Source organism: Erithacus rubecula (genome assembly GCF_903797595.1).
Source record: "Erithacus rubecula genome assembly, chromosome: 10".
Classification (NCBI taxonomy): Eukaryota; Metazoa; Chordata; class Aves; order Passeriformes; family Muscicapidae; genus Erithacus; species Erithacus rubecula.
Genome location: NC_136662.1, coordinates 11560709 through 11572902, shown reverse-complemented (window position 1 = coordinate 11572902; position 12194 = coordinate 11560709). Strand labels below are relative to the sequence as shown.

General features: G+C 38.3%; 1 protein-coding gene across 2 annotated transcripts in view; it reads right to left on the bottom strand.

Annotated features, from left to right (window-relative positions):
* TGFBR3 (transforming growth factor beta receptor 3) overlaps window positions 1-12194 on the bottom strand; it is a 106982-nt gene that overhangs the window by 85777 nt on the left and 9011 nt on the right. For both annotated transcript variants that reach the window (XM_079313735.1, XM_079313736.1), the window contains exon 2: window positions 8893-9069. In XM_079313735.1, the coding sequence (XP_079169861.1) occupies window positions 8893-8953 (61 nt within the window). In that variant the 5' untranslated portion in view covers window positions 8954-9069. The remainder of the gene's footprint in view (window positions 1-8892; window positions 9070-12194) is intronic.

Genomic DNA, 12194 nt, shown 5'->3' with positions numbered 1-12194 from the left:
GCACTATTTTAGCAAGAAAAATAACTACTACTGGCCTAGTTCCAAAAAGCAACTGAGACAAGTAATTTCCAAACTAATCTTTGAACAGTTTTCTTGCCAATTTACTCAAATACCTATTACTTTTTTAGCTTGAAGGTGAAAATATCAGAAAAATTAATTACTGCTTTGAACTTATTAGCACTAGAAAAGAAGATTTTGCCAGACTGACCTAACATTTCAAAGCAGAAGATTCAGAAATCTGGCAACTTTTACAAATTATATAGTTTTTAAAAAATCATCTCCAAAGCCCAAGTCTACCCTAATGCAGGAAACTGAACTCATACATTAACTTGTATCATGTTGCTCAAACCATGCATGGGATTTAATGCAGTTCTACATGCTGGTGTAAGTTGTCTCCCAATGATGCAAGAAAAGATTCACATTTCAACTGAAAATGATTTTCGGTATAGTCACAGATTTCCCACTCCCTTGCCTTGGTATGACTGATTCTACTTCCTGCAAATATAGTGATTTTTTTTCTTTCTTTTTTTTTTTTTTTTTAATAAGGATGGCAGGTAGAGTAAAAGAACTAACTCCAAGAGTTAAGACACTTCTCAAAGCATAACTTATCTATGACTAGCCAAAACATCAACCCTGTTTCTTATCAGAGATCATAACAAGCCTCTGCAGTTCAGCATCCATGAGTCTAAAAACAAGCAAAACAGGCAAAAAGTCTGACAGTCCCTTGAATAAAACCTTTGCCATTTTCATACCTCCAAAAAGGGCAGGAGGAGGTTTCCAAGATACAAGCAGTTGGCAACATTGGTTCTTTAAATAGTCCTGCATGGAAGATGCCAGGGTTGAACACATCCATTTTACATAGCAAGTGACCAAGATTGAGATGAAATAACTCCTGGGGAGATCAAAGAGAAAGTCACAGATCCAGATACAAGCATTTCATGTTTCAGTCAAAAGCAGAGACTCATAGACTAGCCCTATGCATTTAGCACAGTTATGGCCATCAGACATGACACTCCACAAGGAGAACAGGTCCAGCTGCTGGTCCAGCATCCCTATGCTTTCCTTCAGGAGCTGCTGCTCATGGCTGAGGCACAGCTGGAAGGAACTGCTCTGACAGCCTGTAACTCACTCCACCCTCTGCCAAAGGCCCTTCAGACACAGCATTTACATTTATTCAATCACCAGAGGATGAACACACACACACACACACACACAGGGCTGCTGTGCCTTGGCTGTATAAAGAGTGCACACCAATCATGCCACAGGCTGGAGAAGGATCCCCCATGGTTCTCAGACACAGCAGCACATGTCCAGCCATGCCCTGAGGCACAGCAGAGTAACCAAATTGCCCATTTGGACTAAACATAGACATGCACCAATATATAAAATGTGTGACCATTGCTTTTAAAGTCCTCAATCTTCTACAGATTTCCTTAAAGCAACTCCAAATTTGCAAACTGAACTATGCTAAGCTGCTTCAGCAATAGCTACATTTTCAAATAACCTGTTCACCTTTATCCACTTACATGCAATTCCTGAAGCCTAAAGAAGTACCAAGGCGTTGTGAGACTAAGTGTCCAGTCACTCCTTCCTGATTTTTACACATTAATGAAAGGCACACATTCTTGTGAAGGAAAAAATTAATTTTTACATATTAACTAGAATCAAAATAACTTGAGGAGCATCTCTAGTAGGACATACATATCACTGCCCGTTCAAACTAAAAGTAATAACAAATAGATTGCATCCATTATCCTTTCCAGACAAGGCAAATTTGGTGATCTAGGAAATGAAGAAAAAAAGAGGAAAATGAGGGAAAATAACCATAGAAATAAATTCTTCACTCAGTCTTGACTCCAAGTATTAAGAAATCAAATTAATTTAAAATTCAAAAAGAAAACAACAGAAAAACCCACAACCAAAACACCAAACCTGCTTCAGACAAAAGCAAACTTTTTGCTGAGGAGATAAAACAGCAACAAACCTTACATATGTTTCCATCACCCAGCCCCAAATTCCTTTACTTGTTACCTCTTCACTGAACTACTTTAATAACGAGAGTAATGACATTTTCAGTTTAGTTATTTCCATCCCTGACAGGTAAAATCCCTTTTTTATTAAATGCCTATTAGTAAGTCTCACAGTGTGGAAGCTGCCAAAAGAAGGAACAATAGCTCCATCTTTTATAGAGTGCACTCATAAAGAAAAGTACATTGTGCTTAAAGCAGTTGCACTTCATGGTATTACTAAAAACCTTTGCTTTCGTCACCTGGGGTCAAAATTTATCTTGGGTGAAATTCCATTGACTTAAAACAAGTTTACACTGAAGAGGAATCCAACTCAAAGCCTTCAGGTAATGAAGCATGGCACAGCCCTTGTGCTAAATATATTTTTTTTCACTCCAAATTCATCTCTCCTATGACTTACAGCCTAAGGGACTTCAGTTCTTTTTGTCATTGGCTACAGAGGATGAAATTATTTCTCTCCCTTAAAAAGATGAGAAATATATGTCCCTATATTTCCTCTACACTATAATATCACGAGTAGTAAAATAATGACATTGAATCATTCAAGCATATTTCAGTGGGAGGAGCTTATAAAAGAAAGATTTGCAGAAATTGGATGCAATTTTCATGTGAAAATAGCAATTATTTTTCTAATAGCAGATACTTCATTTCTTGTTGAGACACTCTGGCATCCCTTTTGGGAATGCTGGGTGTGGAGTGAAGTCTAAGGCATGTTCTTTAGTTAATTAAATATGCCCTTTTCACATTTTTATTAATTAAAGGGATCAAGAGTTCATGGAATTTATAAGACAAATGACAGATGGAAAAGCTAAGAAAGAGTTAACAAGGGCCTGCAATACAGAAAGGATATTAAAAGATCTACAAGCAAAACCTCAAGTCCCAATTCCCTTCAGAAAACAAAAGGATTATTTTTAGCAAAGTATTTATAAAATAATTATGCGAAGCTTAGAACTTGTTAAAGACAAGTTTTTCCTCAAAAAACAACAAAAAAACCCCCAAAAAAAAAAACCAACTTGAATAAATTCCCTTACAAAGACAAGGATTAATGCCATTCCCCATTCTGCACTGCAAAATTTTCCTCAAAACTCTTTTTCATCAGTTGAGTACATCCCTCCAGAGACCCTCACCAATGCTGCCATTCTCCTGCATCTACACAATTCCAGTACTGCATTATGGGCTTCACATTTCTTAGGATTCCTTTGGCATCACCCAGAGTCAGTTTTAATCCATGAACCAGATTTCATGTTTAGTGATAAATGCTCAGGTTCAGCAAACACTTCAATAGACACTCAGCTATTCTGCTGAATCAGGACCCACAATCCCACACCCTACTGCTCCACATGGGAGCAGAATTGGGCAGAATTGTGCTGAAATTCAACTGCTTTTAGCTTGAGAGCCTTGCTGATACACAAAAAATCAAGTCTGCTCAGTTCAAACCATTCCAAGTCTGTGACACAATTACCTCTTTGAAAATACATAGCCCTTCTCTGTATCCTGACTCTCTAAATTCTTCAGAATTTTTGTGTGGGTTTGGAAGATAAAAAAACCTACTATTAATGCATAAAAGCACATAGAAATGGCACAGGATTTGACTCAATTCAGTTGCTGAAAGATGATCAGATTAAAAATGCAATTTACAAGGGAATAGATCATCACACAGCACACAAATGGTGAAAACTTAAGCTAGGGGACACAGATTTAGTCTAGCTTCTCAGTTTTAATCAGTCTTTGTATGTAAAGTGCTCACTTAAACAATTTACTGCTTGAAAGTTATTATGTTTTGTGTGAAATGAAAATTAACTCTTTTTATGTATATTTTGGCATCTCAAAGTTATGTCACAAAGCTCATTGACACAAAGTTAAGAATTCATTTGATTCCCTATCAGATAAACATATGGTATTAAGATGTTTCAAATTACTATCAGGGTGCTGAAGGAATGAAAAAAAAATAACCAGAACAATTTCAATTTCCACTTTTAATAGCCAGTCCCTGGTTTCTCAATAGCATTTCTCAGAACTGAGAGCATGCTAGCCTCCCCTGAAGAGTATGGGCATTCTCTTGCAGCCCCTGCAGGAGGGCTTGCAGCCTTTCCAACATGGCACAGCACATGAACCAGCCCTCTGCTCCTCTAATCTGAGACTGCAAATCTTCAAATGTTCTGAGTGCTGTTTAATCTCATCCTCAAAAGTCTGAACATCTGGACCATAAACAGATAGGAATAGGTGATTTTGCACAGCAGGCAGAAGTCAGCTGATTATGAGAAAGACATGAAGAGAAAAGGAGGTAGAGAGTGAAATCCTCATCCAGTCAAAAAGCTGAAACCAGCCTGTGCTTTGCTTCAGTCCTAAGAATTCGAGATCCAACCTCTGTCCCTTGGCTCTCAACCTCACAATTTAAACACAATTTAAACAAACCAATTCCACATCTCTGGCAACAAACACTTTGGAGAAAAAAAATTACAGTCTAATTACATCTGGGAAATACCCAGAAAACACTGTTTAAAATAGAAGGAAATTTGTGTGAGTAACTCCCAGTACTAATTTCTATTTTTTAAATTTTTTTTTCAGATCACATCCTTCACCTTCCACTGGAAGGTTTTCCTACTACGCTTTGAATAATCATATATTGCTTTTGCAAACACAATGTTCAAGGTCAGGGGAAGTTCATCTTTTAAAAAAAAGAGAAAGTAGATGCCACGACAAGGCCTGTTTCTTCCTGTTGTTCTGCTTATTAACATGGCACACATCACCACTATATCTGGGGGGCACAGATCCAGAAGATACATGAGCTTGCAAGTGAACAGTCTGATTGAAAATGAAGCACACACGCTCTGAACAGTGTAAGATGACTTATAAGAACAATGTAAAAAGGAAGAAAAAACAGCTAGGATTGCAATAGAGTGGAGAACCAAGAAGTAAAGAGCTGTTGGAAGAAAACCATAAAGATGGACCTAACAAGCAGATAAACCAATAAACTCAGTATTACAGAAAATAGGTAAATTAATCAATATATCTAATTCTTACAGGGTCTTCACATGATCACAACCATAAAACTCTGTAGTAAGGACAGAGGTGTCTACAAGTCAAGCAGAGGCAATGCTAAATATCAGGGGGGTCAAAGGAAAGTGAACATAGCTCCATGGGCAAATGTGGTTGGTATTGGATGCCACAGCTCCACTGCTTTCTCAGCAGCTGGAATGATTTGTACCAACAGAGATCTACCCCAGAGGCTGGAATGAGAACCTTTGGCCAGTGTAGATCCATAGGATGTATCACCCTTTTGTCTTCTTTCTAGCTGAATAGCAATGCAGGAAAAAAAAAAAAAAGGCAAAACAGAAGTTAAAAAATGCTCCAATTCCTTCACGGAAGGACCTGTCTTGTTGAAGGTTTGGACCTCAAGGTCTGGAGCAGGTAAAAATTTCACTTGTACTCCAAGACATTTTATTAAGACATGCATCATACACCTAACTGCACTAATTTGCCAGCAAGTAAAATAAATATGTTCCAGCCTTTGATTTAAGCCACATTAGGACAGAATATTTTTGCTCCATGATTACAAAGCCAGACTAATTTAAGAGGTTATCCAAGGCCTGGATAAATGTGTGCAGTTCTGAGTGTTTGTGTGGAGTTCCTACTTCAGGTTGCCAGACCTTAATTTAATCCCACTTCAAAAACTTAATTCCTTCAGTCAGGCAGATAGCTTGCCAGCAGTTTTTCTCCCCATCCTGCCTTGGACTTTTCATGAAGTAGAAAAATCTCAGAGTAATCAAGGTTTTCTTTGCAGTCTTCTTCTGTCCAATTAAAGCTGTATAAATAAAAGCTTACAAGAAATCCATATACAAGACGAAAGCTAATCAGATTCAGCATTTAGCTACATACATCCAGGCAGTATTATGAGATAGAAAAACAGGCAAATACTCTTTGAGTATTTATGTAGACCATTAACTAATGCAGCTAGTAAGGTGTAATCTTTAAGCTATTAGCCTGAAAAACATGCAAGTCTGAGACTCATCTCTGACTATCCATTTCTGTACATCAGGTTGTGCAACTCCAGGGTTTTTTGATATATTTAACACACTAGTACCTTAAAGAGCAAAAAGCAAACAAAACAAAACACAGATTCTGTCTAGAAGTTAGCTCACACTTGAAAATACAAGAATGTTGAAGCTATTATTGTGTCAGCAAATCCTACCCTCCCCACCCCTCCAAACCAGTAGCAGCACTTTCAGTGTAAGACTGGCAAACAAAAGCAAAGTGTGCTCTGCTGCAGCAGCCTCACTTTTTAGAAACAAAGAGCAGGCTGGAAAAAGGCTCAAATGTATAAAAGTCAATACCCTAGGGAGGTGGCATGCTGCCCCCTGCCTCCCCCAGGCTCCACCACAAGCAAGGGATTTTATTTATACTTTTTAACTTTATTTAGATTTCTAGTTTTATTTACACTAGTACATTAGTGGTTCAGGACTGAAAAAGCCTGGGTTCTGCATGTTGGCAATTAGGAGCCAAGCCTGCAGTGTCCTGGCCATCCCACTGACCAGAGCTCAGGGGCCTCTGCCAGCTTTCCACACACTGGAATGCATTGTTTGCTCCCACCTGCTCTTCACCTACAGACACAAACTCCCTGCATTTAAACTATAATCATTTGCATTAAAGGAACTCAAGATCAGGTTGCAAAAGCTCTATCTAAATAACCTTCAGAGACCCATCCTTCCCCAGTTTTAATTCTATCTGCCTAACATCTTTCCACTTCATCATCGTCCATCGGTTATAGCTCTTATCTCACTGTACTCATTATACTCTGTAAAGAACATTATCTAGCTGTTCTCATGAAGAATTTATTGAAAAAAATAAAATGCATGGTAGAAAACCAAAATATACAGGCAGGTACAGCCAGAAACCACAAAGACAGTGCTTCCTCACCTTCCCCTAACAAACCATGACCCTTCCTACTCCACCTAATTTCTTCCCATGCAGACAGAGGGAAAAAAATCAGTCTCCAAGAAAGAAAGAATTTGAAACTAACCCTTCTCCAAGCAGGGTGCTGGACTAGACTTGCAGAGGTCCCTTCCAGCCAAAATAATTCTGTGACTCTACTTACAAATAAGCATCTGATTGAATCCAAAGCTTTTTGAGAGTTTGTTTCAAGAATGTTTGCCAGAGGAAAACACAGAATTGGGGAGTAAAAACCAAAAAAACCACAATGAATTTCAAGAAAGACATATCATGTTTTCTGAACACTGAATAACTTTCTAACAGTAATGCTGTTTAATAGCACTTTTAAATCAGTGGGTTTTAATTAAAGGTGGTGTAAAGAGGCAAGCTGATCTGATAGGCAAGCATTCTCCTCAGCAGTAAAACAGAATTATGGTTGTGATCAATTAAAAAAGCTTTTCTTTTCCGCACTGGCACTTCCTTTAAAAGTAGATTTTTACACATCTAGAATGATACAGATTTGCTTCAAGTAATGGCTCTTCTCAGCCAAGAGCAGCACTGATGTCCTCAGCTCAGGCTGCAGACACACTCAGACACACCCTGCACTGCTCAAAGTCTGTCTGTAATGGAGCTATTGCAAAATGTCAGCATCACGTACTATTAAACAATCGAAATTACTAATGTTGGATGGATGCCTTCAAGGAGGTCAAACCCAGAGAAAGTCCCACAAGGCTTGAGGGCTTGAAATAACATAATTTTCCATGCTGAAGATGAAATGAAGCCAAATTGTAACACATTTAATTGCTCAGCCCTGTCTCTTCCAAAGCTGGTCATCTTTTCCACAGTGAGGACTTCTCAGATTTAAGCAAGCCATCTGTCCACTGTCCACTTTTCCCACTGTCTCATTTTGACTGACTGCATATCCACTTGGCCTCTTCTCCAAAGACCCACACTGTATACAAGCTGGACACATAAGAGGCTTCCCCTTGCAACCACAGAAAGAACATTGACAAACAAACATATTGAGTACAATCACTTCAGTGCTTGAAGAAACTACAGAATAAACTGGGTACTTGAACTCCACAGATCTTTCCTTTCTCTGTCACAAGTTATTGCAACATACTGCTTTAAAAATCCCCAGCTAGGCCAAAATGTGGGACAGGAACAACCCCCTCAAATGGTGATGTATGTTCCCAAGCTACAAGGACTCCATTAACACTGACAACTGTTACTAAAAGGTTTTTGCCATCACCACTAATGGCTTACTATAAATCAGGTTATACAACTGCCAGGAGTGACCTAGGTGAGTTTTATCCCAATAAGGCAGGAAAGATGGACAAACTCAGTGATCTATTATGAACCATTCTGGGGTTTTATCAGACACACTTTTTAATCAAGTCAAATAACTAGGGCTTAATTTCAGAAAATAGGTCTTCCAGGCAGCATGGAGCTGAGCTGGTACACCCTGTCAGCCCAGCTCTATAGAGCCTCTCTAGCAGCCTCAGCTCCACCAGCCCAACCCTGCGCCTGGGGAATTAAATCCAGCCTCTTGGCAGAGTCAATAGTTCATCATGCTGGCAGAGCTACCATGATTCCACTCCCAAAAGCTTCCATATCAAGCCTCCCCCTTTATAATATGTGTGCACCATGCAATTATTAAAAATAAATAGGCAAATAACCTAAATAATTTACATTACTACTGCAGTTCTTAAATTATTTTAAGAGTGAGCATAGATGCAAGAAAGTATTCTTATAGGAATGCCATTGTTTCTCACATCATATATGATGCAATCACTATCATAATTTTATAGAAAACACAGACATAAACAAACTTGAAGTGACCTACTTTTTTCAACATGAAAAGTATTTCTGATCAACAATTCTAAATATGCACAATCAGTTACACTGAATGCATGATTTGCATAATACCACCTACCTGCAGCTGCAAAGCACAAAACCATCAAAGCAAATACTGAAGTCACACAACTTGACGACATTTTTATAAATGCTATGTCTTCTCAAATCAACTTGCTTTGTGGCTCTTCATGTAGATTTACTTTCTTTGGAATTTGTGGTGTTGCTTGGAAATCAAATCTTCTGGACCTTTAAGCGCCTACAGAAAGAAGTAAAAATAAATATTAATACAAATACAACTTGCAAAAATGTTATTAGATATTTAAAATTATCTCTCTTGTAAGAAGAGAAACAGAACTCTTTCTTGAAGGACTAGTAGTAGAGTGCATTTTATATTGCCAGATACCCTAGGTACCAATAACCTAGTACTCTTCCCCCTGTGTTTCAGTACTTCTTGGCAGATGCTGCTCCCTTACACTATATACATCGTGCAAGTTAGGATCTGCTTGGAAGAGAGGCCCCAGATTCCTTTCTGTCAGCTAATACTGAAGTCCCACTGAAGACTGCCAACTGTCCTCACACCCTCAGACATGTTTATTTTAAGTATTCAGACTTTCTCCGGGACATATAAACATTTGTTTGTTTGGTTATCTGCTGCTACCTTTATTATTGCATGGAGAAATGCTTCACATGTGCTCTATCTGGTTGACGGGTAAATTGATACATTTAACTCATCATTTCTCAGTATGAGAAATCCCGAAAACTTTTCAATGCCACTTGACACTAAATATAAACATAAAACTGCTCAGTATCTTTATTTTAAGAGATTTGAAAACATCAGATACCAGGCCAGTTAAACAACTCTCATGTGCTAACTAATAAATGACAATACAGCTGACACCTGCAAGCCTTGCAAACATCAAAAAATTATGACCCCAGAATTTCCCACAGATTTTGGAGGAGAAACACTTTAGCAGAGCCACAATATTCTCTCTTCCACATTTTTTTTACTCTATCCTCAGTTATCTAGAAGTCTAGAATAGGATTATAGACCAAGGAGGTAAAGAACCAGAATGCTCCATGGACAATTTCCAAGGTATAATTCAGAGCTGCCAGTATATGATTGAAAAGCCCTGAATTTCTACCCTGATTCTACCAGTTCATGAAGGGTGAATATCAAAGATTTAAAATTTGGAAGAGCTTTCTGAAGAGTGACCTCACTTGCTTGAAGATATGTACTCGCAAACTTAAAAAGGAGGGCAAATAAAATATCTAACAACATGAAAAGGTGAGAAACTGACAGCGAGCTTCATGAATTTAGGATGAATGATACCCAAACTGTCAGCTCCAAAGCTGAAATTTAAGTCAAAAGAGACAAAACCACTACCAATAACTCATTTAAGATTAAACCTAAAAGCAGGCAATATGTCAACATTTTGCAAAATCTGATCACATGTGACAGGAATCAACTAAAAAGCTGCTATTAAGTGACTGCCAGACAGTACCAGAGAAACAAACCAATAACAACCAAAAAAAAGTGAGAAAATTAAGCTGTGGTACAAAATCTGCCAGATTTTGCTTCCGTATGAGACCTGCTGTCACTAGGAAAAAAAGTGAAATCTGCAAACTAGGAAAAGTAGGAAAAGCCAGTCCACAAAATAGGAAGATATTTCCCTTGAAATAAGAGAAGAAAGCTGTGCAAAGGGATAAGGAGTCTAAACAATTAACCCAAGAAGTAAACACAACTGTTAGTCAACTTGACATTCAAAAGAAATTTCCAAGAGAATCATGTTTTCCTTTGGGGTATATCTGGATGGCTATTTTTGTAAATGAGATCATGAAAGGACATATTAAAAGGATAACCAAAAAATCCCAATGTGGAAGAGAAAGAAGAAGCCTTGAGAGTTCTGGGTTTATTAAACGTTTTCATGTCAGTGCTTTGTACTACAACAAGCTGCAAAGAAGGCTGGCAAAAGAGAGCATCTGAATCAAAACCATTTAAGACTATGAGGTCATTTTCATTAAAATCTGCTGTTGTAAAGGCCACCAGTCCTGGTAAAAGTGAGGGTCTAAAAAGCACAAAGACCATGTTTCCTTGAGAAACATTTATTTGCAGATACAATCGGGAATATGTGCTGCTGGGAACATCAGGAAGAACCTGACTACTAGTAGCTTTTATGAGGTTTGAAAGAAGACTGGAGAAATGGAAGGCATGGAAACACAGTTTGAAGTACATAAGGACAAGCAGAGGAGAAAGCATGAGGTTTTCATCTGGTTTCAGGAGCCTCTGATGTCCATGAGAATTTTGATGCATAAAGTTTAGCTAGAACCCAGTGAATAGCATGGTGCTTCTGAAAGAAACCAAAGTGCTGACTTGAAGGACAGATCTCATAGCTATGCTAAGCTAGAGGACAACAAATGCTCCTTAATTCAGTGGCATCTGAAGCAATCTACATTTGTTAGAGCCAGCAGCAGGCAAAACACAAATCACTTGAGTGCACTACTGTTTTCAGTCTGCCTTTCACCAATATATTCAGAATTATTCAGAAATAATTTTTTGTAAAAATCTGCTACTCATCTTCCTCAGAATGTCAGTCTACAGATTTTTTAAAGCTAGCCTTTGAACTAAAAGGTCACCTTTAGTACTACAAGATGGGAGAATTCACAGGTTGGAAGCATGATTCTTACTTTTAAAAAAAACATCTTTCCCTACAGATTTTCCAGTTATCGACAGGCACTCCCAGACCATAAGGCTCTGTGGTCTATGGATGGCTTGTCACTAACAAATTACATTCTGCACTGTTCTGCCACTAGTAGAAATGTATCCACTCCCACTCCAGCCTAATGCTCTCCAGAAAGTGGATGGGACTCTGCTCTAAAGTGCTTGAAGAACTATAAATGAAAATAAACAAGTGTACACCCTGGGATTAGGCTCAGGCTTCAGGACATTTGACCACCTTTCTACTCAGCCCAATTCTGTACTTCTAGCCAAGTATCTATTATGTAGCACTCTTCTTGAAATCAGCAATCTCCTTAGCTTTAACTTTTACACACTTTTCTTCTATTGGTAAATTCATTTCTGCTTACTTCTTCAAAGCTTCTCTGCCCATTCCAACCTGCAGGTGGCCAGAGTCACAGATTCTGGGATATTTCTGTTTCCTATTAAAGGCTTCTCTAGCATAGGAATTTGCCACATTTCTTGCTGAGTTGGGATCTTATTGTTTAATTTACTCCTTTTATTTCTGTTTCCTTAAACCCTTTCCCCAACAGCCACCATCTGTTTCATTAATCAGCACCTACCCTTCCCATACAAGCTCCTCCCCTGCCTTAACTCTATCCTTCTTGTTGTCTAAACTTTTCCTTTACTGCCTGAAGAATAACTTC